We start from the raw sequence: 24,724 nt of genomic DNA on the forward strand, positions 1-24,724 counted from the left end.
CAACCTCGTTCTTTCTTTGTTTAAAAACACAGCTTGCTTGGGTCACAGCAGATGCCATCCTAGAAGGGGAATTCTGTCTTTCCTGGAAAAAGGGGAGTTTTTCTTCCTCTCTCCTAACTATTGAGCCCAGAAGGATTCCATTGAAACTGATTGAGAAGAGATTCAAGAAGACACAAGGAAGCAGTTCTTCACACAGCACATAACTGCTGAGATTCACCACCACAGGATATGAAGGTGACCACTAGCCTAAATGACACTAAAAGGGGACTGAAGTCCAGCAACAGCTACTCCTCTTGGTGGCTATATGTTACTTCCATGCACAGAGGAGGCCACCTGCCTCTGAATTTCAGTTGCTGTGAGAAAACAGCAGGATAAAGTTGTTTGCCTATTTGTCCCACTTGTGGACTTCCCAGAAGCATTTGGCCACTGCAGAGATGAGAATGTTAGACTAGAAGGAACAGGACCCAGCAGCCAGGCTTTTCTCCTGTGAGAGACAAGCAGAATGCATCTTCTAAGCAGGCTGCTGTGCCCCCCCATGTATATATATGATTGACCAAAGGGCTTAATTGACTAAATACTCCAGCCCTATTATTTAATATTTTTCTCTCAGATGGCTGCATTGGAAGATGAGGTTAGAACCAGGCTAAAGCTGCGGTGTTTATCTATCTCTGAGGTGGAATCTGATAAACCTACCATAATTCTGTAGTGGCTTACATGATGTAGACAATGTGTGTTTGACATATCTCCAAGATTCACTGGGGGGTGGGGTGGGGGGCTGGAACTGCATTCTGTCTTTGGGCCATGAGCCACAGGAGACTCCAACCTCTGTATATTTAGATCTAGTCTGAGAATGAGCATCCTCATGGATCTGTGGCCTCCAACAACATAAAACAGTCCGGGAAATTGTAGTAAGGCACAAACACTGTGTTCTGCATTGACAGGGTCCTGAGCGCAATTCCTGGAAGCGCCAGTTAGGGCTATCCTTGGAATGTCTGTCACTCTAATGGACCAGGTTACCTCAAGGACTAAATTCTTCTTAAGAAGGGCATTGTAGAACAGGAAAAGGTGCTGAAGAGGGCAACCAAGATAATCAGGGGCCTGGAGTACCTTCCTGATTACATAAAAAGAGATGACTATATAAAATTATGCACGGAGTGGACAGAGACATTTTCCTCCCTTTCTCACAGCACTAAAACCAGAGGTCATCCCATGAAACTGAAGGCCAGGAAATGTCAGACCAACAAAAGGAAGTACTTCTTCACACAAAGCATAATTAATCTATGGAATTCTATGCCATCCGATGTGGTGATAGCCACTAGCTTGGATGGCTTTTAAAGGGGATTGGAGAAACTCATGGAGGACAGGTCTATCAATGGCTGCTAGTCTGGTGACTATAGGCCACCTGCAGCCTCAGAAGCAAGAGGCCTCTAAATACCAGTTGCAGGCTAACAACAGCAAGAGAGAGGGCATGCCCTCACCTCTTGCCTGTGGACTTCTCAGAGGCAGCTGGTGGGCCACTGAATGAAACAGGATGCTGGACTAGACAGACCTTCGGCCTGATCCAGCAGGGCTGTTCTATATTCTTACTTTTGTTTATATGAATCCACTCAAGATAGATCTCAGAGGCTGTGCCTGGTTATATATGGTGTTGTTTATGGTGTTATATACACCATCAAAACACGGTTGGTGGGCATCAGCAACAGGCCTTGATGGTAGCAGAACCCCAGCGATTAAATATTTGGAGACATTTGACAGGCTCCCCCTCTTCACACTCTAAGACCACCATTGGATGTATAATTATTTCTGGGGTTTTTAACTTTATTTCACGCTGTCTTCATTTTGTTCCTATGTTTTTATAATAAAGTTCAGTGTTTATATTGTTATCCATGTTTGTAAGCTTTTATGTAGGCAAGCAAAGTAGAAATAAACTAAACTAAAGGTACACACGTATTTCGTGTCTTCAAGGGCGGGGCGGAATCCTGGGCGACCCCTTCTCCGAGGTGCCAAAGGAGGTCTCGCCTGCCGGTCTGACAAACAAGTGCGTGTCCAGCCCGGAACCTTCGTCCTCGCCCGCGGGATCCAGCCGAGCCAGCGTGGAGCGCACGGCCGCAGCGGTGACTATGCAGGCGTGTGACGTCATCACTACCTGCCACGGCGCAGTCTCCTTTCGCAGTCTGACATCGCAGATGCCTCCGCGAGAGAAACTAGTTCTGGGGTCGGCCCCGGCAGCCCCCGGCGGCACGACGTCTGCTGGCGAAGAAGGACGCAGGGCGATGCCCACGGAGGCAGCGGCAGCGCCAGGGCGGGCGAGCGCAGAGCGACCCGTCGCCGCGCCGTGAAGGAGGGGAGGCAGCGAGTCCCGGTCCCCGGATACCTCCGCCTGCAGCATCGGTTCTGAGGCCGCGCAGCCGCCATTTTGGATGCCAGGCTCCTGCCGCCGCCGCCGCCGCCTTCGCCGCAAGGACCCGGCCCGGTGAGTGAGCTCGCCCGGAGAGGAGGAGCCGGCCCCTCCAGGCAGGCAAGCCGGCCGGCCGGCCTCCGCCCCCCGGGACTGCCAGCCGCCCAGGAAGCCGGGCTCTCGCCTGGGCGGGTGGGCTGCGAGTGCTGCCCGGCCCGCGAGCGGAGTTGGCGCGGATGGCCAGCTCCCCCTCCCACCCCGCGAGGGCCCGGCGCCAGACGCAGACCGGGGCGGGAGGTTGCCTGGTGTCTGCTGCGGGCCCTCCTCGCCTGGCCTGTGCTGGGGCGCTGCGGAGCAGCAGGCTGCGCGCTGCAGTCGGTCGCGTCGTGCCCCTGGCCTGGCGGGGTGTCTGGGGCGCTGGCAGAGGTCTGCGGAGACGCCAGGCTCCGTAGCCCCCGAGGCCGGGGAGGCGGGAGTTGGACGGGTGCCCAGCCCCCCGCCCAGCCCCGCAGCAGCAGCACCTGCTCGGGGCAGGTGTGTGGAATTAGGGCGGGTGAGCTGCTGTTGTCCCAAAGCAACCCGGGCTGGGGGGAAGGGGGCTGTCTCGGGAGCCTGGCGGAGGAAAGGTTCTTCCTCCCTACAAGGCTGGCTCTCTAGCAGGGATTTGAGAATGTTCTCGGAGGTAGCCTGGCTGCGCATGGGAGGAGAGCTGGTCTTGTGGGAGCAAGTAGGACTTGCCCCTTTAGCTAAGCAGGGTCTGCCCTGGTTGCACATGAAAGGGAGACTTGATGACAGGGGATGATGGAGCCACTCTGGGGATAGTATCTACCGGTTCCAAGTTCCCTCCCTGGCAGCAGCTCCAAGATCAAGCTGAGCGAGACTCCTGCCTGCAACCTTGGAGAAGCCCCTGCCTGTCTGTGTAGACCATACTGAGCTAGATGGACCAAGGGCCTGACTCAGTATAGGGCAACTTCCTGTGTTCCTACTTAGTGAGACTTCCCTGGAGGAGGACTGCTGCAGAGTGTGTGGGGAAGCTGGTCTTAATGTTGCTCCTGTACCTTTCTGCAGCCTGAGCTGGACTCCTGATTATGTCCCAAGCAGAAAGAGCAGGTCCCTCCGTACATGACTAAGAGGAGCACTTGAGGAATGAAGCGGCAGGTCAGTGTGGCTGAAAGGGTTAGCAAGCTTCCTCCCCACTTAGCAAACAAGCTGGGAGGCCATAGAAGGAGTTACTTCTAAGAAGGGCTGGAGACCTCTCTTCCTCATTTACTCAGAGATCAGATCCCAGGTACTAGAGTGTTATGGTGCCTAGAAATTTAGCCATAGTGTCTAGACAAAGGTGGGGTTTAAAAAAAAAGTTTGTCTCAGGTAGCCCTGTTTCTGTTCTGAGTATGTTACTTGTAAAAGCTATAAATAAAAGCCCTTTTATCATTTCACCTTCCCATTCTTTCTCTCTCACTCCCTCTCACATACACTCAGTGTCCATCACTAAATCCAGTAACTTTGGCAAGTGTCCATTGTCTGACTCCTAGATTTGGGGGCTGGCTCCTAGATGCAAAGAAAAATTGTCAAGGCCTAGGCCATTTCTGCTATTTTTGATTGGCATGAGAGGTGACTAGTGGTTGCCTAGGGAACTGTACTGAAAGTTAATGATTGTGCAAGAGGGTGACCATTGGTTTGCTACAAGAAAACAGTTGGGTAAGATTGCTGAAATCCTGCTGACTCCTCCAGAGAAACTTGCGAGTGGCATTTAATTTTTGATGGACATCCCTGCCTAGTACGGCCTCTGCTTCTCCCGCTGTACTCTGCTTTCTTCATTGGCCCCACTTCTTCTTCTCCTTTGCTGTCCCTGTGACTGGAGCTCTCTCCTAGAACACCGCTGTGTTGCCACCTTCCTTCAGTCTTCTCTTGAGAACCCTCCTTCACTATGAAAGTTGTCTCACCTCATAGCCTTCATCTTCCCTGAATCACCACCCAGGTTGATGATTTTATAAGATGGTGGCTAGCTGCTTTGGGATTCCCATCAAGAATGGTGAGGCAAGAGGAATGGTTTGATTGAGACTGAGATTTCAGTCACAAGACGGCAGCAGAGGTGAGATCAGGCCTCGGTTTCAAGCAAGTGCTTCCGGAATGCTGCTTTCACGCTAGGCAGTTCTGGAAGTTGGGTGGGTGTGTGAGGCCCTTAGGAAATTGGCAGGGAAATGGAGAGTGCTCTGCTGAAGACAGACGGATCTCATAGCCAATGGGAAATAGGCAGGACAGTGGCTGCTGCTTGTTTGCTGCTGTCTAACGACATCCTGTAGCTCCTTGAAGAACATCAAGCTGAACGGAACACATGCCAGCCGATGAAGTATCCGCGATTGAGCTTGATGGATTAGGTTTCTGCTAGTTTCTTATTTGCACAACTCCAAGAAGTTTAATCTCTGAACTTCCTGTTTCACACTGTCACAAGTTTAAATGTGTAACTAAACCAGCACTTGAGCCCCCTGTGCTGTGGCATGTACCTATAAAGCAGCTTTAAAATGCAAAGTGCTGTGTCTGAACCTGGAGCTGGCCAGTCTTTTCTAGAGTGGGATAACCCCCTCCCCCCCGCCCCAGTTTTTCTTGGCCAAACCCTGCCTCCAATAAATGACAAGCCAGGCCGTTGACACCGTTCCAACTTGATGCGTGAGGCAGTCTCCTTAGCCCAGAGGGCCTTCTGTCTGAGCTGGAGGTGAATCTTGTGGTCCCTCTGACACTCTTAGGGATGGAGCAGGTGCTCCCAGTGGGCAGCACATGGCTGCCCTGCAAAGTCTGCCTGGACTCGCGTTGGCTTGGCATGACCAGAGCCTCATGTCAGCCAAGAATTGCCTTCGGCCTTCCCTCCTGCTTGCTGTGCCTCTGCTGAGCATTGATTCTTGGATTTTTGTATAGAGCAGTCTGCACTTGGGTCCTGCTGGCAGGAGGGGTGGAGATGGGGTGCCCCACCATCCGGGTTCTCTCCCCCTTGGACTCCGTTAATCTTTGGCACAAGGGCAGCAAGCAGCCCCACAGAGGAGCCACCTTGAACAGGCAGGGCAGTTGGGGCGGAGACCTTGGTTGAATGGAATTGGAAATGTTTCTGAATCAGCTGCCCAAGAGTGACCTTGTCACCATATCTAGCAGTCACCCTGGCAACCTTAATTTCACTTCCTTGTTCCTGTACCCAGTTCAGACCCAGGCTTGAGTATTTGATTAGTCAAAATGTGTCACTGTTTAAGGATTCTAGCTTAAGAGCAGCAACAAAGTTGTTCGTGGTTTAAAAGGTGATGTGTGAAATTACCTGTGTGCAGCTCCAAGATGCAGAAACCAGTGCAATACAAGAATCGGAATACCAGCTGTGTAGTAGGAACAGTAGAGTCACCTAGCCCTTGCTGCTTACAAGTGAAAATTGTTGTGAATAAAATGTCTGTTTGGCAAAGATGCAGTTCAGGGAACCCACAAGTGGCCCAACCATGAGGGCAGGAGCTGCCCTTGGAATGGGCCAGGCCTGCCTGTAGCTGTAAAAGAAACCCAGAGTGAATGAGCAGGCTACTCATCCCGAATCCAGGTTGCTCTCCTGAGAGCACCTTAGTTTCTTTGGTCCTTTCAATAAGCCTTTAGCTTTGGAGAGGAGAGCTGGGCTTGTGGTAGCCAGCATGACCGTCCCCTTAGCTAAGCAGGGTCTGTCCTGGTTACATATGAATGGGAGACTAGAAGTGTGAGCACTGCAAGAGATTCCCCTTAGGGGATGGAGCCGCTCTGGGAAGAGCATCTAGGTTCTGGGTTCCCTCCCTGGCAGCATCTCTAAGACAGGGCTGAGAGAGACTCCTGCCTGCAACCTTGGAGAAGCCGCTGCCAGTCTGTGAAGACAATACTGAGCAAGATGGACCAAGGGTCTGACACTGTATATGACAGCTTCCTGTGTGGGTTTATCCACGCCTCTGTGGATGCAACTTACAGGGTCTCTCTAACCTGGAGTTGATTCAAGGCTGAAGCAAAATTAGGAGCTCTCCCCCATAAACCATCAGGGGTCTTTAAGAAGTAATACCCATGCTAGTTCTGCAGGGTTGAGCAGAAGTTCCCATTCAGGCAGGGTGCAAAAAGAGCTCCTTGGGTTAGTAGTGAACCATGTCTTGCACGTAGGAAGTGCAGACCAATAGCTACTAGCTTCTGCCCAGCTGCCTTGCGTGCCGTGGTTCTGTAGGGCAGCAGCTAGAGCATCCTGTTGTGACCTTAACTGGATTCATTGTGGGAGGGAACCAGGCCTCTCCCCACACCACCCCAGCTTATATGGTTCAGCAGGTGGAGCAGACCTTTACATGCTGGAAAATCCTGGGATCCCTTTCTGTGGGCTGAGACTGCTGGCTGGGAGTAACAACCCTGGATTAGCCACAGGGAGTCTCGGTAGCATAGCCAAGGACAGCTAGGAGACCCTGCCAGCCGGACTTGGCTGATCCATCAGCTGCCAAGTGCTCACTTTGTTTGCTTGCTTGCTGACTCGTCCCTCACACAAAGCAGCCGTAGTATTGTGAGCAAAGATTGGCTGCAGATGCTAAGTCTTTTCCCTCCCCTCCCTTTTCTCAGAGGATGCCAGCCCCCATCAGACTCCGGGAGCTGATCCGGACCATCCGGACAGCTCGGACCCAGGCAGAAGAACGGGAGATGATCCAGAAAGAATGTGCTGCTATTCGGTCATCCTTCCGAGAAGAGGACAACACATACCGCTGCCGGAACGTGGCCAAGCTGCTGTATATGCATATGCTGGGCTACCCTGCACATTTTGGACAGGTAGGCTTCTTCCTCTTCTCTAGGGGCTACCTCAGGGACTGAACATTGGTGGGGGCTGGTAGCTGAACTGGGGCCATCAGAAGCCCTTTCCTTGGAAATCCAAAGTCCCTCGGACAGTCCGTGTGAGCCTCAGTAGCCAACAGGATAGGCTGATTTAAATCACCAAGGCAAAAACCTGACTTAAATCAAGTCTCCCACAGATACTTCACAGATTCCTTAAACAATCATGCAACTCTGATCACTAAAACATGTTAATTTGCAACTCAGTAGAGCATTTACAGCTATTATTATTAATATTATTTTCAATTTCTATACCGCCCTTCCAAAAATGGCTCAGGGCGGTTTACACAGAAAAACAATAAATGAATAAGATGGAGGGTATACTTAATGTAACTTTTTAGATAACGTTATTTTCACTAAGGAAATGGTGCCTAATACCTGGTTTTTCCTGTAGCCCCATCACAGACAACAGTCCTGCTACCTTGCTTGGGTCTTTGCACGTGGCTGTATCTATTTATTTAAAAGATTTCTACACTGCCATTCTCTGGAAACGAATTCATCATGGCTTACAACAAATTTTACGAACACAGTAAACCCTTTAATCTTTTAGAAACAGAAACCAAAAGCCCAGACACTTCTAGAAGCAAGACTGATAGTGACTGGGCAGTGGCAGGCAGACTAGAGCCATTTTTATGAGATGAAATGAAAACAAATGCCCATGTTTGATTGGCAGACGACTCAGTATATGTGAGAGAGCCATTAAATCATTTCGAAGAGACTGCAAGTGTGCTGTAGCATGCTTGTGTTCAGATTTTATTTTAGCCATGTTAATTTTTCAGTGAGAAATTTTGTTATTTAATTTAAATCAGATTTAAATTTTTTAAATTTTGATTTTTTAAAATTATTTTTAAACACACACACACACACACACACACACACACACACACACAACCTCTATCCACCCTGGTAGCCAGGCAACCCCTGGGGATAGATCCATGGCTCAGTGGCAGAGTACTGACTTTGCATGCAGAAGGCCCCAGGTTCAATCCCTGACAGGATTTCCAGACAGAGCTAGAAAAGACCCACCTGACACTTTGTAGAGCTCCTGCCCGTTGGTGTAGAGCAGACCTGCTCAACCTTGCCCCTCTAAAAAAAAAGAAAGAAAAAATATATAAGGGGAGAGTGGTGCTACTCAAAATACAAAGAAGAAAGTACCACCCAATACAAGAAATATACAAATGAATGAAACTTCTTAAATCACTTCATTAATATAAGTCACTTATTATACATGAATCACTAAAGTCACTTATTGTAGTAAAACACTGAATATACATGAATCACTTGACAAGGTTTCGCGATAAGTCCTTGTTTCCCAACGAGCTTCCTCAGAAGTGAAATTATGTCCCAAACGTGATAAACTTTACATCCTCCCTGGTGTATGGAGTTCTTCAGAATATCCTTCAAAAATGTTTCTTCAACTCCTCCAAAGGGAGTGTAGGTTGTATCAACATTCATAGATTTCTCCAAGGGAGTTAGACAGAGTCCTTCTAAATACAAAACACAAACCATTCATAAAAGAAAACATTTGCAAAACATGAGAGAAAACATATACAATGTACTGAAATCCATATGTTAACTCAAAGAATTACCCCAAAGGTGCAAATGGTTCACAAACTGCAGCCCAAGCTGACTCCCAGTCTTATCAAGTCTGCTTGGATGAACTGACCAAGCTGTCTTACTACAGCTTTATAACACTCTCAATCATTCTCAGCTGCTGAAACTCCTAATCAGCCACTATCTGGCACTCTTCACGCTTAATTAGGGCACCACAATTACAAAAAACAGGAAGTCTAAATTCATGTTTAAACCATAAGGTGACAGGGAATTTAATCTGTGTATATAAAACGATTCTTGTCTGTTTAACCATCTTACTGCATCAACGTTACAGTATCTAAATTTTTATTTTCTAAAGGTGGAAATCACCACAAATTTAAAGTCATCAGGCTGATGACCAGTTAGCAAAAAATGTTCTGTGAGTGGTGCCTCTAATACTCCATTTTTTATTCTGTAGTAATGTTCTAAAATACGTTTTTTAACCAGACGTATGGTGCAGCCAACATATAACTTTAAACATGGGCACATAATAACATATATGGCATAAGCAGAATTACAATTGGAGAATTCTTCCAAAGGCTTAACATAATTGCCAGTAGGATGTTGAAAGACTTTAGTGGGCAATGAAAGCTTGCATGCAGCACACGTCCCACATTTGAAATGGCCCTTAACCCTTGACATAACTAACCTCTCCTGTGGCATATCAGAGTGTATCAAATAGTTAAAAAAACTTTTATTTTTCCTGAAGCCAATCAGCGGTGGTTCCTCACAACCTGGAATGGTATTAACCAATGACCAGCATTTGAGAACCACTTTTTAAATTTTATTACTTAGTAAAGAATAATTCAGTCCCCATGTAATCCTGTGTGGTATGGACTTATCTTTGGTCTGAAATAAACATCTCCTCTGAATGCTATCTGCACATTGTCTCGCTCTCTTAATAATATGCCAAGGATCATCCCTATTCAGCAATGGTACCTCAAGCGTCCTAGCAGATTTCTTATAATCAGAGTCCAGGGTGTTGTTTCTTTTTAATCTGAACTGCCCATAAGGTAAACTATCTTTTAAATAAGATGGATGAAATGATCTATAGTGTAATTATGTATTACGGTCAGTCTCCTTCGTATACAATGATACAGAAATACGATGGTCAAATCCAATATGTACATAGACATCCAGAAATGAAACTCTGGATGAACTTATATGACTCTCAATGGGGAGGCCGGGAGGTATGCTGCTGCCCCGATGAACTTCGGGGGGCGGTGAAGGAGTGCCGGTGGAGGGAGGGATAAGTGCACCCTCTCCCGCTCTTAAAGCAGCACACACACCACACACCATCGAACCCCCCCACCCCACCCCGCTTGGTTCTGTGCATATCCCTCGTGGGTGGGTGGGGATGTAAAGGAGTGTAGCTAGAGGAACAGTGGAGGGGGGGAGGTAAAAACAATTGCATGCCCAGCGCTTTGCATGGCGCATTGATTATTTCCTAGTATGGGGGGGGTGCACGTGCGAGAGAGAGAGCGCCTTATTTGCGCACATCCTTGTGCTCCTTCCACAGGGGCTCAGAGCCAGAGTGGGAAAGAGAGAGTGTCTAGCAAGGAAAGCATGGACAGCTCTGGTTGTGGGGCTTGCTGTTGCTGAAGGTGTAGGCATGCCTCTGGCCCTGTTCCTGACCACACCGCACTCCTGAAGTGTTGTGCTGGGCTGTGTTTCCCCTTCCCTGGCTGGTTGCTTTCCCTCCAGGTGAACCTGATATGCTGGGTTCAGGTGTCGCGGTTTCTCCTCCCCTCCCCACTGGATCAAGAGAGCACTTTGCCCAGCTCAGGTTACTGAGCCAAGCTGCAAATCGCAGGCGGGCATTGAGCCCACTGTTGAAGGGGCCCCTGGGGACAGGTAGTGGCCCCCCAGTCACCGCCAGGCCTGCTGCTTCTCTGCCTCTTCCGCTTGGCATGCTGTGGCGAGGAGTTTGTGTGCTGCCCCAGAGTGTCCAGGAGCTGGGGGACTGCAGGCCATTGGCGTCCCTTCCTGAGCCCTTGTGAGACCCCAGCCCTAGCCCTCCTTGCAAACTGTCGGCCTCCAGCAGCAGCAGCAGCCGCCGCCGCCGCCGCCCCTTGAGTCTGCGCTTGAGGCTTGCACTTGGGAAGCTGACTGGAGGGAGAGCTCTCTCCTTCCTTGGGACATCGGCCTCGCCGTGGCGTTTCTGCACCTGTGAGGACTAAGAGGGCCTGTGCAGACCCCATGGGGCACGTGAGGGGAGCTTCTGACTGTGCTGCAGAGATTGCAGGTGGGCTGGAGGGCTGCATGCTCCCCTCAGCCCCAGCCCCTGTGGGGAATGGTGCCTCCCCACCGCCGTCTCCCGGCTGCCAGTCTTAGTCAGGGGTAAGTGTCTCGCCCGCACGATCCCCAGCAGCGCCAAGCCCTGATTTCAGCTGCCTCTTCCTCCTTGCCGTGCCCCAGAGGCCTCAAGGCCACCAGCTGCGCTGAGCCCTGGTCCTCCGTGGCAGGTTTGAGGCCGTGCCTCTGGCCCTGCGTAGAGACGTCCCGGCTGCCCTCTGGGCTGGGCTCTCGGCTCCTCTTGTCCAGGCTGCGGAGGTGCCTGCCTCTGCCCCCCCCAGCCTCCCTTTCCTCCCTCTCTTTGCTGGTGGTGCGCGAGAGGGCGGGGAGTGTCTCTTGCCACGGACCCCTCGAGGGAGGGGAAGCTGCCGGGCCCGCCGCTGACTTGGCGGCCCCCTCCCTCTTGCAGCTGGAGTGCCTCAAACTGATTGCCTCTCAGAAGTTCACAGACAAACGCATCGGGTACCTGGGCGCCATGCTGCTGCTGGACGAGAGGCAAGATGTCCACCTGCTCATGACGAACTGCATCAAGAAGTAAGTGAGGCGGCCGCCTCCTGCTCCCGGGCAGGAAGGGAGTGCGCTCGCCGGGGAAAGCCAGGCCCTGCTGGCGTGTGTGTGTGTGTGTGTGTGCGCGCGCACGCGCCTCTGGCTCCCCAAGGGCAGCCGTTGAGCCCCATTGAGGCCGCAGCTGGGGGCCTGCTTGGCTTGCAGGTCACAGGCTGCTTCCTCTTGGGGCAGCCCAGTTGCAGAGACCCCCTGCTGCGGAGCGTGCTTCTCGGCGCTGGCTGCCCATCTGGCTGCAGGGCCATGGAGGCCTGGCCTGTGGGGTCTCTGGGCAGCTGCTTCCCAGCACTCCTGAGGGTTCCCGCTTTGCTGGAGGGGCAGGGAGACGTGCCTGGCTTGGCAGCGGGTGCCCTGGAGGGCAGTCCAGTCCCAAGAGGCCTCCTGGGGTGGCCTGCCCTTTGCTGCTTGGGGAGCAGCCGGACCTCCCTGCCCTCCCGCCTCCATCTGTGTGGCTGCTCTTTTCCTTCTCTGCAGTGATCTGAACCACAGCACCCAGTATGTGCAGGGCCTGGCCCTCTGCACTCTGGGCTGCATGGGCTCCTCGGAGATGTGCCGCGACTTAGCTGGGGAGGTAGAGAAGCTCCTGAAAACCTCCAACTCCTACCTGAGGAAAAAGGTACCCATTTGTTGGGAAGCAGGTGGGGGCACTCCGTCCTCGGGGACTGGCTGGAGCCCCTCAGAGGCCAGTGGCCCAGCAGGGTTTCCCTTCCCTCAGCCATACAGGCTTTGCCCACTTCCACTCGGAAGTCTGTGGAAAGAGGCTGTGTCGGTAACCCCCAGATCCTTGCCAGGTCCTCTCGCCTGGCTCCTGCTGGCCGGGGGGTGGGTGGGGGGGGGGCTTCTTCCTCATGCCTCAGCTCCTGCCTCGCCTGAGCCCTTGTGCCCATATGGGCCCCTCCTCCCCCAGGACTAGATCCAATTCCACTGCTGCTGCTGCTTCTACATAGGCCCCCTTGCTGGGGGGCAGGGGAGAGCTGTTCCCACCATGTGGTAGGGATGTTACAAGCGCATCTGTCCACATCTCCTTCCACAGGCAGCCCTCTGTGCGGTTCACGTCATCAGGAAGGTGCCTGAGCTCATGGAGATGTTCCTACCAGCCACAAAAAACCTGCTGAATGAGAAGAATCACGGTAATGCCTTGGAAAGGGAATGGCCCTTTGTCAGGGTTGGGCGGGAAATGGGAGGACGTGACAGACGAGCAGTGGGGGTGGCCTTTGTTAGTGGTGACCATTACTCCCACCACTACTGTTTGTCGACCCCTTTTCAGTGGGAAAAGCAATAAGTTGGAGATGCAATATATGTGTATATTAACTCGAAGCAGTTCTTCCCCCAAGACCTCTTTATTATGCAATAGATAAAATAGCCACCAGATGTTACCAGTTGAAACGAAACTGGTTTCAATGTCAATACACCATCCTCAGTTGCTTAAGCAAACTCCTCTCTGTTCTTTCCCCCACCTACTGTTTACCTCCCAGAAAGGAATTTAAGAATTGCTGAGATATTTGGTTTGTGTATGCAACTGAGGATGGTGTATTGTCATTGAAACTGGTTTTGTTTTAAACTGCAAAACAACTAGATGTTTTATCTTTTGCATAATAAAGAGGTCCTGGCGGAAGAATTGTTTACAAAGTAGTTTACACAGCAAAAGAAAAATAATTCTAGAATAACAGACACTCTACGCTGTCTAGAATGGCATAGAAAGACCTCAAGGGACTGCATGCCCTGTCCTCGGAGGCCTAGTTTGCTGGACTGCAGCATGGGCATTCCAGGCTGCTGGCCGAGTGGAGGGAGCCAGATCCCCAGGCAAAGGGAGGAGTAGCACCTTGGCAAGATGGATCCCTCTTGGCACATGTAGGCCCTGGAGGGAGAGGGCTGGACCTGCCTGATCCATGCAGTGTGGATCTCACTCATGCTTTGGATCAGGCCGAAGGAGGCCCATCTCGTCCAGCCTCCTCTTGCCCAGGAAGCTGCCCCCTCTCCTGCCACTGGGGTTCAGAGACACACTCAGGTAGCCTCCAAGCTTGGCTTTAGTCCCTGCAAGCTGAGGAGGTCTGCTCAGAGCTGGTGGGCCGTGGGGGCAGCCGCCTGTGGTGGGGCTGCTCTGGCCGACGACTGAAGTCTTCCTGCTTGAACCAGCCCAGGAACCTCTTGGTCATCCAGAGGACAGACTTGGCAGTGAGCCGTGGGCCTTGCCCCAGTAGCCCTGGGGATCCGAGGGCAGGAGGCAGACCAGGAGACCCCACCCCAGGGCCGCCTTCTAGGGAGTCCGGCCACTGGTCCACCTGGCTCTTGGTTGCCCCAACTGGCAGTGGCTCTCCAGGGTTCCAGACAGCGAAGGGCCTTTCCCAGCCCACCCACCCCCCGGAGATGCTGCCACCGGGGTTTGACCCTGAGGCCTTCCGAGTGCCAAGCAGGAGCTCTGGCCCTCTGGCATGTCTGCCTCTTGCTGTGGCTTTGGGCTGCCTGTGAAATGCGCTCCTCCTCCTCCTCCTCCTCCTCCTCCTCCTCCTCCTCTTCTTGGCCCCCCAGGAGTTCTTCACACCTCTGTAGTCCTCCTCACGGAAATGTGCGAGAGAAGCCCAGACATGCTGGCCCACTTTAGGAAGGTAAGTCCCTGCCCAGTGGCCTTGCCTCCCGGCCAGCTTGACTTCTGTCCCGAGTGGCTGCCAGCGCCAGGCCCTGGCTGGGTGGGTGGGCGGGCTGCAGGGCCGCCGTTCAGGTGGACTTGGCTCCGCTGGGCTGGGGGGCAGTGGGGTGCGCTCTTGCCGGTGCTTGCTAGGAACTCTTGCCGAGCCTCTTCTGCTCGCTCCCCCTCCAGACAAAGGGCAGAGCAGCAGCAGCAGCAGCTCCCGGCAGCGGGGGTGCCTTGGATCCAGGAGATCCGGACCACAGCAGGAGCCCCCACCCCCTTCCCAGCTGCTAAGCCTTGGGGGTTGGCTTGACTTCCCCCCCGTCCCCGCGTGGCCAGCAGTGGGGCTGTCAGCAGAGAGGACTTGCCAGATGCAGCAGGGACAGGTGGAGAGCTGTGACCCAGGCCAGGGAGGAACCCGAGCCACTGCCTGGCCCTGGGGAGAGCTGGGGCCATGGGGGCCTTGCGGGGGGCCTTTCCTGCCCTGCAGTGTCTTCGTGGCGGCGGTGGTGGGTGCTGTCAGCCGTCGCTTCTCTCCCTAACGCCTGCTTCGTCTCTTTTGTCCCTTCTGTCTGTGTTGGACTCCTGCTGTGGTGGGTTAGAATGAAAAGGTAAGCGCTGCTGGCTCGTTTCTCCTCCGCAGGGCATGCCAGCCCACCGCTTCCCGCACTCTCACTGCCGCTTGCTTCACATCCTTGTGGCTGCCTTTGTTGCTGTCCTGATTCAGGCCAGTGTCTGTTGGGGGTCTGCTTGGATTCCCCCTCTGGGGGCTGTTGGTGCCTCCTCTGGCCATGGGGGAAGCTTTCTGTTGCCTTGATGCAGCTCTTCCGTGTGGGGTGGAATAAGTAGGGAAGGAAGAGGAAGGGGGGGTGAAGGGGAGGGGTGGCCGGCCAGGGCTGAGCAGCCAACCAGGAGGGCTGCTGCTACCCCGCTGCCCTTTGTCCTGCCATCCCTCGTACGGACTTCTCATAGCCACCGTGAGGTGACAGGGTGCCCATGCAGGGCTCTGAGAAAACCCCTGGCGGGCCGGGAGGACCTCTGGTTCCCTTTGGCATGTGGCCAGTGGGACTCCCGGAGGGACCTTTGGACCCCTGGAAGGCTGCCTGGATAGGCACACCCGGCCGGCTGCCGGGTGTCTATGGAATGAAAGCTCTCCTCCACCCTGCGAGGGGTGCTGGGAGCCGGCTCGTCTTCGCTCATGGCTGTTCTTCCAGCTGCCCCCAGTCCTGCCAGCCTCTACAGCAGCCCAGGGGCCTGAGCTGAAGTGGCCCGTCCAATGGCCACACTTCCGGACATGCATCCGCGTTGACTCTGTTTCACCTCTTCCATCTGAACAACAGCCCTGCGAAATGCTTTGCAGCGGCCCTTGGCTGGCGCTTGGCTCAGCAGGCGGTACAGATGGGGGGCTGAGAGCACCTCGCTGGAGTCCTGGAGGAGATCCAGGCTTGTCTGGGAACTGGGCCCCAGATGTTTCCTCAGTGCCTGCTAAAGAAGGGGGCCCCCAACCCCTCTCTGGCCCTCTTGGTTTGCGGAGTTGCTACTCCTAACGTGATCAAAGGCCGTGTGCAGGGAGCATCAGAGGCAGGAGGGTCCCGCTGGACTGCAGAGCCCCCCAGCTGCTCCGCTGGAGGATGGGGCGGATCGGCAGGGGCACGTGGTGACTGGGTTCCCAGTGTGGCCTGGCCAACCCCAGAGGGGCAGCACCAGCCCAGGAGGCAGGTGGAGCCATTCGGGCGTTGGACAGGTCTGGAAGGACACTCGGCACCACGGCCCGGTACGGCCCGCTGACTTGTATGGATGGGATGGGGCACGGGACATTGCAGGTAGCCCCACGTGGGAGATCTCCCTGGGCTGGTAGGGCGGTGAGTGTGCAGGGCAAGAAGCTGGCGGTGGGCGATAAGACGCTCCTCTCTGGGCGCCCTGCTCAGCCGTGAAGGAGCACCAGTGGCCAGAGCTAGGCCTCGGGTGAGGGCTCTCTGTCGTTGGTTTGCAGCTTGTACCCCAGCTCGTCCGTATCCTAAAGAACCTCATCATGTCTGGCTATTCCCCTGAGCATGACGTCTCCGGGATCAGCGACCCCTTTCTGCAGGTGAGGATTTCATGGCCACCTGCATGGACAAGCAGGGGGAGAGACGGGGATGGAGGCCTGCCTGGCATTCTGCCCGCCCTGGGGCAAAAGCCTTCACAGCCAGAGGCAGTTGTGGTTGCTTAGAAAATGAACTTGGTCCCTTCAGGTGCGAATCCTACGATTGCTGAGAATTCTAGGCCGAAATGACGACGACTCAAGTGAAGCCATGAATGACATCCTTGCCCAGGTCAGGTGTCGCTCAGGGCGGGGATGCTGACCTGCCAAACCCACACGAGTGCGGAAGGCCCAGTCTGGGTTCATTTATTCAGAGGGGGCCTCCCCCGCCTTTGGAACAGACGCTCCCCAGGCGCCGGCACACAGGCCCAGCTTGGCAGCCCTTGGCCAGAAAGTGCTGCTGCTGGCTCTGGGCAGGCTCAGTCCCTGGCTGTGCCCCCGCCTGGGGCTGGGCAAGTCTGAAACCCCGAGGAGCCGGAGTCTTCAGCTGGGTGGACTGTGAGAGCCCGTTGCCCAAATCCCTAACGGAAGGCGCGGGGAGGCTGACCGGCTTCCTCTGTCTTCCAGGTGGCCACGAACACGGAGACGAGTAAAAATGTGGGGAATGCCATCCTCTACGAAACAGTCTTAACGATCATGGACATCAAGTCTGAGAGCGGCCTGCGTGTACGTCGCCCTGCTCCCCCTGGGCTTGTGGGATCCTAGGAGCCACGTGGGCTGGAGAGCGCGAATGGCAGGCGGGACTGAATCCGGGCCCTCTCTGTGTCTCCCTCCACAGGTCTTGGCAATCAACATCCTCGGCCGGTTCTTGCTCAATAATGACAAGAATATTCGGTGAGTCAAACAGAGGACGTGTCTGTGGCCGCACGGGCCCAGTGCCCCTCGCTGCTGAAAGGAGCACCCTGGCCGGGGTCATCAGTTGGCCAGGCACGCCACGCGGGCATCTGGGCTGTGCATTGTGCAGTCGTGAGCGCTCCCTGGGCCAGAGCTGCTACGCCTTCTGTTCCCCGATGACCGGCTTTAAGTGCCGAGGCTTCAGCCTCCTGGAGTGCTGCGTGAGCTGCTCTTGCAAGTTGCACAGCTGGCTTTCTTGCTGCCACGCAGAGCAGTGCCACAGCCAAAGCAGCCTCTTCCTTCCCTCAGGTACGTGGCGCTGACGTCCTTGCTGAAGACCGTGCAGACCGACCACAATGCCGTGCAGCGGCACAGAAGCACCATCGTGGACTGCCTGAAGGACCTGGACGTGTCCATCAAGCGGTGAGGGAGGCGGGCTGCGACCGGGCCTGCTTCGCCCACCGGGGAGCGGGAGGCTGGTCCAGCCGTTCAGGATTCTCACTCCCCACCACCCCCGTGTCCCTAGCCTGCCTTGCCCTCTGAGCCAGAAACAAGCAGCAGCACTGCGTTCCCTGGCGAGTGGCTCTCAGCAGGTCGTCAGAGTCCAGTCATCACAACGTTTTATGGATTAAAAATGTCTATCGTGGCCGTTCTGGGACGCTCAGGGTGGCAGCCCAAAGGGGTTGGGTCAGGTGGGGCTCGAGAGGCTCTCCTGCAGCCGGGTGTTGGCCCCTCGGTGGCCTTGCCCTCCTTCCACACCCTGGCAAAGGGCGCCTTCCCTGCCGGTTGTGCCTCCTGGGCCCTGCTTGGCTCGTGTGGCCTTTCCTCCGCTCCTCGCGGCTGAGGATCTCTCTGGCTGCCTCCAGTTCCACTGCAAAGGTGTTGGGCTTGGAGTTGTGAGCCAGGACAGTGGGGGGGAGCCGGGAGAGGGGGCCTTAAGCACAAAAGATGGCTTTGTGCTCGGAGCAAGTGGGGGACATTTGCTGATGGCTCCGCTGCGGAGAGCTGTTGCGGGGTTATTTGGAGCTTGCTGCGAAATGTGTTCTTCCTGTAGAATTTGGAAGATGTTAGGTGCAAGAGTTGTGGCAGGCAGAGCGAGAGAGCATGACTGAGAGAGGAGTTGTGGGGTGGGTAGGCGGAAGCCATTGGAGGAAAGGGGAGGGAGGAGACGCCCCATTTTGCTTGTGGCTTTTTCCAGTGTAGCTTCACAGCCCCGAGGGCTAGGAGCCCGTTCTGAGGTTCTTGGAGTTTGGTGCCAGGAACCCCACAGGTGTGCGCGTGTGTGTGCGCGTGCGCGCTGGGACTCTGGAGTGTGAAAAGAAGTAGAACATGGGCTGTCCCAGCTGAACCCGTGCTGGGGCTAGTGCTAGTGTAGATGAAGCCTGAGACGGATCCATCCGCCTGGTGCAGTGGTGGCATTTGAGCAAAGCGTGTCTGTGGCCCGTGGGGGCCTCGCTTGGGGCGGGGAGCCGTGTGCTCCTCTGGAAGGCCTGGCTCTCCTCCACGTCAGTAGTGGGGCTGGAAACGTGGGGAGATCGGGTGGTGGTGCCAGGGCCCATCGGAGAGCCGTGGCTTAGGGGGCCCTTCCTCTCTCCCTTTGCAGGCGAGCGATGGAGCTGAGCTTTGCTCTCGTGAATGGGAACAACATCCGGGGAATGATGAAGGAACTGCTGTATTTTCTGGACTCCTGTGAGCCAGAGTTCAAGGCAGACTGTGCATCAGGGATATTTCTGGCAGCAGAGAAGTAAGATGTCTTTCGGTTTCTGTTGGTGTCATGACGGGGGAGTCGCTGGAGGCTTCTGCTTACCTCCACCTGCTGCTTCGAAGGTTCAGAAGGGCTGCAAGCTGGCCAAGTAGGGCGGAGCCTCTCCTGTGCACAAGGTGGTCGCCGAGGGGTTTCTTTCAACAGCTTCTGCTTTCAGCCATGGGTTTGAGTGGGGATAGCTCCCCAAAATGTCATGAGGGAGATGTGGAAGCAAAAGGAAGGTCACCTGGGCGGGGGGTGAGGGCAGCCGTTGGGCCCTTCTCCAGGCCCTGGGATGCCCTCACTGGTCTCTCTCTCTCTTTCCTGCTTTCCTCCAGGTACGCTCCTTCTAAGCGCTGGCACATAGACACAATCATGAGAGTCCTGACCACAGTAAGTGCTGCCCCCCAGCATTGCTTCCCCCCACCACACACACACACACATACCCCAAGGCTGAGGCTTCTGTGGGGCAGCTCTGTCCATGGGGCATTCTGGAGGCAGGGGCCTTCCCCCAGGGGCTCCTCTTTAGTGTGAGCTTTCCTTGCATTTGTCACCTTGAGAATTGGCTACTGCCATTCACTTTGCATGGGGCACCCCTTGAAGGTGGCTTGAGAGCAGCAGCTGGTGCGGTAGATGGGAGGGGAGCAGCGGCAGAGCTCCCCTGGCTCCAGTTCCTTGGTGCATGAAGTCAGGGCTGCCTTCTAGCCCTTCACTGCTTGGGCCAGCCTACTGCAGAGATCGGCCATTCCCAGTTGGGATCAGCCCCTTTCGGTCTACCTTCTTTCCACCAAATGATCAGCTGCCCCGGGGGGGGGGGGGTGCGCTTTGCAGCAGCTACTCTGAGGGTCCCGAGGGGGGGGGTCAGGACTGGCCCCTCAGGAAGCATTGGCCAGATCCGCGTGTTTGGTCTGGCTTGCTAGTGGGGTGGGTGTGCTGGCCTTGGGTCAGCTGTCCTGGTTCTGGCTCCAGCCGGCTCTTCCTGGGCGGCTTGGTAAGCCTCTCCTCTCCCCACCCCCAGGCCGGGAGTTACGTGCGTGATGACGCTGTGCCCAACCTCATCCAGCTGATCACCAACAGCGTGGAAATGCATGCCTACACTGTGCAGAGACTCTACAAGGCCATCTTGGGCGACTATTCCCAGGTGGGTGCGTGGGCTGGCGGGCCACCCAGCAGCTGGTCCCAGGCGGTCCTCTGCGGGCTGCTTTGGCAGCCGTCCCGGGCCTTCTGTTGCTGAGCGGGGCTGAGACTTGTTGCCGTCTTCTTCCTCTGCCAGCAACCGCTGGTGCAGGTGGCCGCCTGGTGCATAGGAGAATATGGCGACCTCTTGGTGTCTGGCCAGTGCGAGGAAGAAGAGCCCATCCAGGTACCTCTGCGGGAAGGGAGGAGCCCAGGAGGCTCTGCTGGCCCCCTGGGGCCCGGCTCCTGGCCGGCTTCGCCCCTCTGACGGCTCTGCCTCTTGACTTGCTCAGGTCACGGAGGATGAAGTCCTCGACGTTCTGGAAAGCGTCCTCATCTCCAACATGACGGCGTCTGTCACACGAGGCTACGCCCTCACCGCCATCATGAAGCTGTCTACGCGGTTCACTTGCACAGTCAAGTGAGTTGCTGTTGGGTGGCGCCCCAGCCTGGACTTGTCTGGGAAGGGGCTGCTTCCACAGCCTGGTCTTCTGTGCACCCCTGGAGAGCAGCGCGAGGGGCGTGCACTGTGGAGCGTGGCCCCCTAACCCAGCCCCACATCTCCTCCTTGCTCCCAGCTAAGCTTGTGCAAGAGGTCAGGCAGGGTTGCTGGCGCAAGGCAGCATGTTGAGTTCTCCAAGACACCAAGGCGACGGGGGGGGGAGGGAGGGAGGGGGGGATCCAGACACAGCACTGGCCCCTGGGGCCGCCCTCCCTCCCTCCCTCCCTCAGCTGCTGGCCATCACTTCTTCCTCCCACCCTCTCCAGCCGCATTAAGAAGGTGGTGTCCATCTACGGCAGCAGCATTGATGTGGAGCTCCAGCAGAGGGCAGTGGAGTACAACGCCTTGTTCAAGAAGTACGACCACATGAGGCAAGTGCCTGGCCCATTGCTCCTCCGTGGGCGGGGGACCCCCGGACTGGCAGCTGGGGATTGCCCCACGGGAGGGGGAGCTGTGCCTGCTGCAAGGAGCCAAGGGCAGAGCCTTTGGGCCTTTGCTTCGCCGCGCCACAGAAGGCCACATGTGGCTTGATCTGCTTGCAGTCCTTGAGCTGGCGGGTTCCTGCTGAACTGAACCAGCGAGAGTGGGGCGAGTTCGTGTTTCTCCCCCTGCCCCCACCAGTGCCAGAGAGGCCCAGATGAGTAGGGATCTCTGGTGTCCCCAGCCAGTGAGCTGCTTGGGAGGTAACGGCCTGGCCCCCTTGCAGGTCGGCCCTGCTGGAGAGGATGCCGGTGATGGAGAAGCTGACGACCAATGGCCCCACAGATGTCCCTCAGCCCAACGGGGAGGCAGAGCCAGCAGTCCTGGAGACCAAGCCTCCCCCAGCAGGCCTGCAGCCCACCAGTCAGGTAGTGGATGCTGCTGCTGCAGCGGTGGGCAGCTTCTGGCCTCTGCGCTCTGAGGGGCCGCCTCCTCCTGGGAGTGGGGCCTGCACAAGGCAGGAGCGCAGAGCTACCTCGGTGGGGCCTGGAGGCAGCTTCCGGGGTCTTCAGAAGCTCCCCTTCCCCTGCTTCTGGACCACAGACTCTGGCCTGGCTCTTCCCCATCCGGCTGCCTGGGACAGGTATGGTGGTGACTGACTGGACGGGGTCTGTTTCTCATCAGGCAAACGACCTGCTGGACCTCCTGGGAAGCAACGACATCACTCCGGTGATCTCCACGGCCCCTCCAAATAAGCCGGCTTCTGCTGGCGGGGAGCTGCTTGACCTCCTGGGGGATCTCAACCCAACCGGTGAGGCAGCAGGCTGGCTGTGCATTCCCGAGCATATTGGGCGGGGGGGGCCTGCAGGAGGAGCCCCTCCTCTTCTGGGCTGGAGCGAGAGGAGTGACGGGGGGCCTGCCGCACCTCTAGAGGCCCTGGTCTCACTCTGCCCTTCCTTCTACACGGTGTTCCTGTAGGTTCTCCAGCTCCTGCCCCCCAGATATCACAGCCCCCCTTCCTGCTGGATGGGCTCTCTTCGCAGCCCATCTTCAACGACCTCACTGCTGGTAGGGACGTGGGCGCTCCCTGCACGGGGAGGGCGAGGTGGGGGGGGCACCAGGCGGTGGCCGGGCGCTCAGCAGTGCCGCCTCTCCACAGGCATCCCCCCCATCGTAGCCTACAGCAAGAATGGCCTGAAGATCGACTTTGCCTTTGAGCGCTCCAGCACCAACCCCAGCGTCACCGTGATCACCATCCAGGCCTCCAACAGCACCGATCTGGACATGACAGACTTTGTTTTCCAGGCTGCAGTACCAAAGGCAAGTCTCTGGGTCTTTGGGGTGGGAGCGCCCGCTTGCTGACCCTTGGCTGGGCACGGCTGCGGACGGGCCTGAGCACCCGCCCCGCCCCACTCCTGCCAGCCCCAGACAGTACCTGGTGTCCAGCTGTGGTAGGAGTCGGGGGGGGCCTGGATGTCCCTCCCCTCCCCTCCGGCTGGGCCTCGGGGGCCCTTCCTCCAGGAGGAGCAGTGAGGCTCCATGTTCTCGGTTCTTCCTCTGGTCCCCTCCAGACATTCCAGCTGCAGCTCCTCTCCCCCAGCAGCAGCAGCATCCCAGCCTTCAACACGGGGACCATCACGCAGGTCATCAAAGTCCTGAACCCACAGAAGGTGAGTGCCCTGCTTCTGCTGGCGAGGCCGAAGGGACGCACGAAGCCCCACTTGGGTGGGGGCGAGGCGGGGGGCGTCGGCCAGCCCCTTGGAGGGGAGGGTGCGCCCTGAGGAGGATTCGGGGTGGGAGGGGGGCATTGTGTGCCCTGGCTGGTGAGGAGGGCTCGGAGGCCCCCCGGAGGGAGCAGGTGGGTGGGGGTCTGCCGGGCCTGCTTCCTTCAAGGCAGCCCGGGCCAGAGGGTCTCACCGCTCTCCTTGCCCTGCAGCAACAGCTCCGTATGCGGATCAAGCTGACGTATCATCACAAGGGCTCAGCCATGCAGGACCTGGCAGAAGTCAACAACTTCCCCCCTCAGTCCTGGCAGTGAGTGCTGGCCCCGCCCTCCTCACCCCACCTGGTTGGCTGAAGGACCTCTGAAGGGCAGAGGGCTGCGGCTCCAGGAAGCCCCACCACTGCACCCCACAGCCCGGGTGGGAGCCGCCCCGAGCTGCCGCTGCCGCTGCTACAGAGCAGGAGGGACTGCCTTGCTCACTGTGACGAAGACGATGATGACGACACTGGCCCTCTTTCTCCCCCCCCCCAGCACCACGGCTGCTGAGCCACGTCGGCCACATTCATTCCCCTTGTTTTAGAAAGGGGGGGCACACGGCAGCATCTGCTCTCCCCCTCACCCAGCAAGGAGGGAGCTGCTGTTCCTGCCTTTTGCGGTCTTCTCCCAGGTGGGGGGTGGGTTGTGTGCGTGCGTGCGTGCGGTGGGGGTTTGTTGAATTCCTTCCTAGCCGGGTTACCATCTTCAGGCACTTTCATCCCAAGTTCATGTTGGAAACTTATTCCAAGGATGCTGGAGATCTTCTTCTTTCCCGCCGTGGGGTTCCCTGATGTTAGGGGGCCTGTCTGCGCTTGACTGCACACTTGGAGGTCACTGGCTGGGGTCTGGGGAGGGCTTGGGCACGCAGTGGATCTTCTCTTCTGGACAGATGCTCTGCTTGGAGGATTCCGCACTGGAGATGGGCAGCAAAGCCACACCCATGCCCCTCTGGCCATTGCCTCTCTATGGAAGTGTCATGCTAGACTGCCCCGGCCAGTGACTCTGGAGCTGACCCCGGCTGCACACTTTGGAACTCTTCTGGTCCTCTCCTTGGCAGTCGGCTGTGGTAGGTGGGTAGAAAGGAAGTGTTGGTTGCTCGGTGAGGCGCTTGAAGAGCGGGGGGGCACCCTTTGCCTGCAAAAGGACTTGTCTCCAGACTCCTCCACTGCAAAGCTGCTTCCCCCTCTTGGCCCTTTTCATTTCCTGTGTCTGTCAGAGGCCTGGATTCCATTTGAATTCGTTCTCCTCCTGGGACCTTTGTGTTGTATCTGTAATATTGGCACTGAAATAAAGACCATCCGGTTTAATGAGACCTCTCCTTGGAGTCGCTGCTTTTGCAACTGAACTGAACACCGTTCTGTTGAGAGCACCAAAGCCCCCAATCTGGCAACATCCTGGGAGAGCGGTTTGTAGGGGTGGAGGCCAGGGAGGAGCGGGGGGGGCAGAGGGGCAAGCATCCCCCCCCCGAACACTGAAAACAGCTAGAGCTCTTGCCGCCACCGCCTCCCCTCTCCCACTTGGCAGCGGCTGTGTCTGCACCCTTGGCCAAAGTAAGGTGCCACTGCACACCTGGTGGGGGTGGGAGGAAGCCAGACCCTGAGCCATTTGCAGCGGGGGCAGGGCAGGCCAATGTCGCCTTGACTGCTCACTAGCTGCAGTGCAGACTCGACACCGGACCTTTGGCTGGGGGGCTGAGTTATGCTGCCCGCCCTTTTCTTCCTGCTTGCTGGAGCTGCATGGGTACACCAGCTCTGGTGGCAGCTGCTGGGGTTGCCACGGATGGATGGATGGATGGATAGTGCCTTCAAGTCAGTGTCGACGCCTCGTGCCCCCAGAGATTCTCTCCAGGCTGATTGGTCTTCAGCTTGGCCTTTCAGGT

General features: G+C 56.2%; 1 protein-coding gene across 3 annotated transcripts; it reads left to right on the forward strand.

The window, feature by feature from the left end:
• The first annotated feature begins 2,334 nt into the window (after positions 1 to 2,334).
• AP1G1 (adaptor related protein complex 1 subunit gamma 1) lies at positions 2,335 to 24,157 on the forward strand. Of its 3 annotated transcripts, XM_053271267.1 has the most exons (25): positions 2,341 to 2,473; positions 3,467 to 3,556; positions 6,983 to 7,186; positions 11,544 to 11,668; positions 12,173 to 12,314; positions 12,732 to 12,828; positions 14,228 to 14,304; positions 14,930 to 14,938; positions 16,321 to 16,416; positions 16,562 to 16,642; positions 16,978 to 17,076; positions 17,189 to 17,244; positions 17,554 to 17,667; positions 18,848 to 18,988; positions 19,327 to 19,381; positions 20,007 to 20,129; positions 20,262 to 20,351; positions 20,458 to 20,585; positions 20,933 to 21,037; positions 21,373 to 21,514; positions 21,771 to 21,897; positions 22,065 to 22,154; positions 22,246 to 22,406; positions 22,658 to 22,756; positions 23,023 to 24,157. In XM_053271267.1, the coding sequence occupies exons 2-25, from the start codon at positions 3,545 to 3,547 to the stop codon at positions 23,122 to 23,124; spliced, it is 2,475 nt and encodes an 824-aa protein (XP_053127242.1). In that variant the 5' UTR covers positions 2,341 to 2,473; positions 3,467 to 3,544; the 3' UTR covers positions 23,125 to 24,157. The 3 variants fall into 3 exon arrangements, with proteins under 3 accessions (XP_053127244.1, XP_053127242.1, XP_053127243.1); XM_053271269.1 differs by lacking the exon at positions 3,467 to 3,556 and having other exon boundaries at positions 2,335 to 2,473; XM_053271268.1 differs by lacking the exon at positions 14,930 to 14,938.
• Positions 24,158 to 24,724: the final 567 nt, after the last annotated feature.

Source organism: Hemicordylus capensis, chromosome 9, assembly GCF_027244095.1.
Source record: "Hemicordylus capensis ecotype Gifberg chromosome 9, rHemCap1.1.pri, whole genome shotgun sequence".
Taxonomy (NCBI): domain Eukaryota; kingdom Metazoa; phylum Chordata; class Lepidosauria; order Squamata; family Cordylidae; genus Hemicordylus; species Hemicordylus capensis.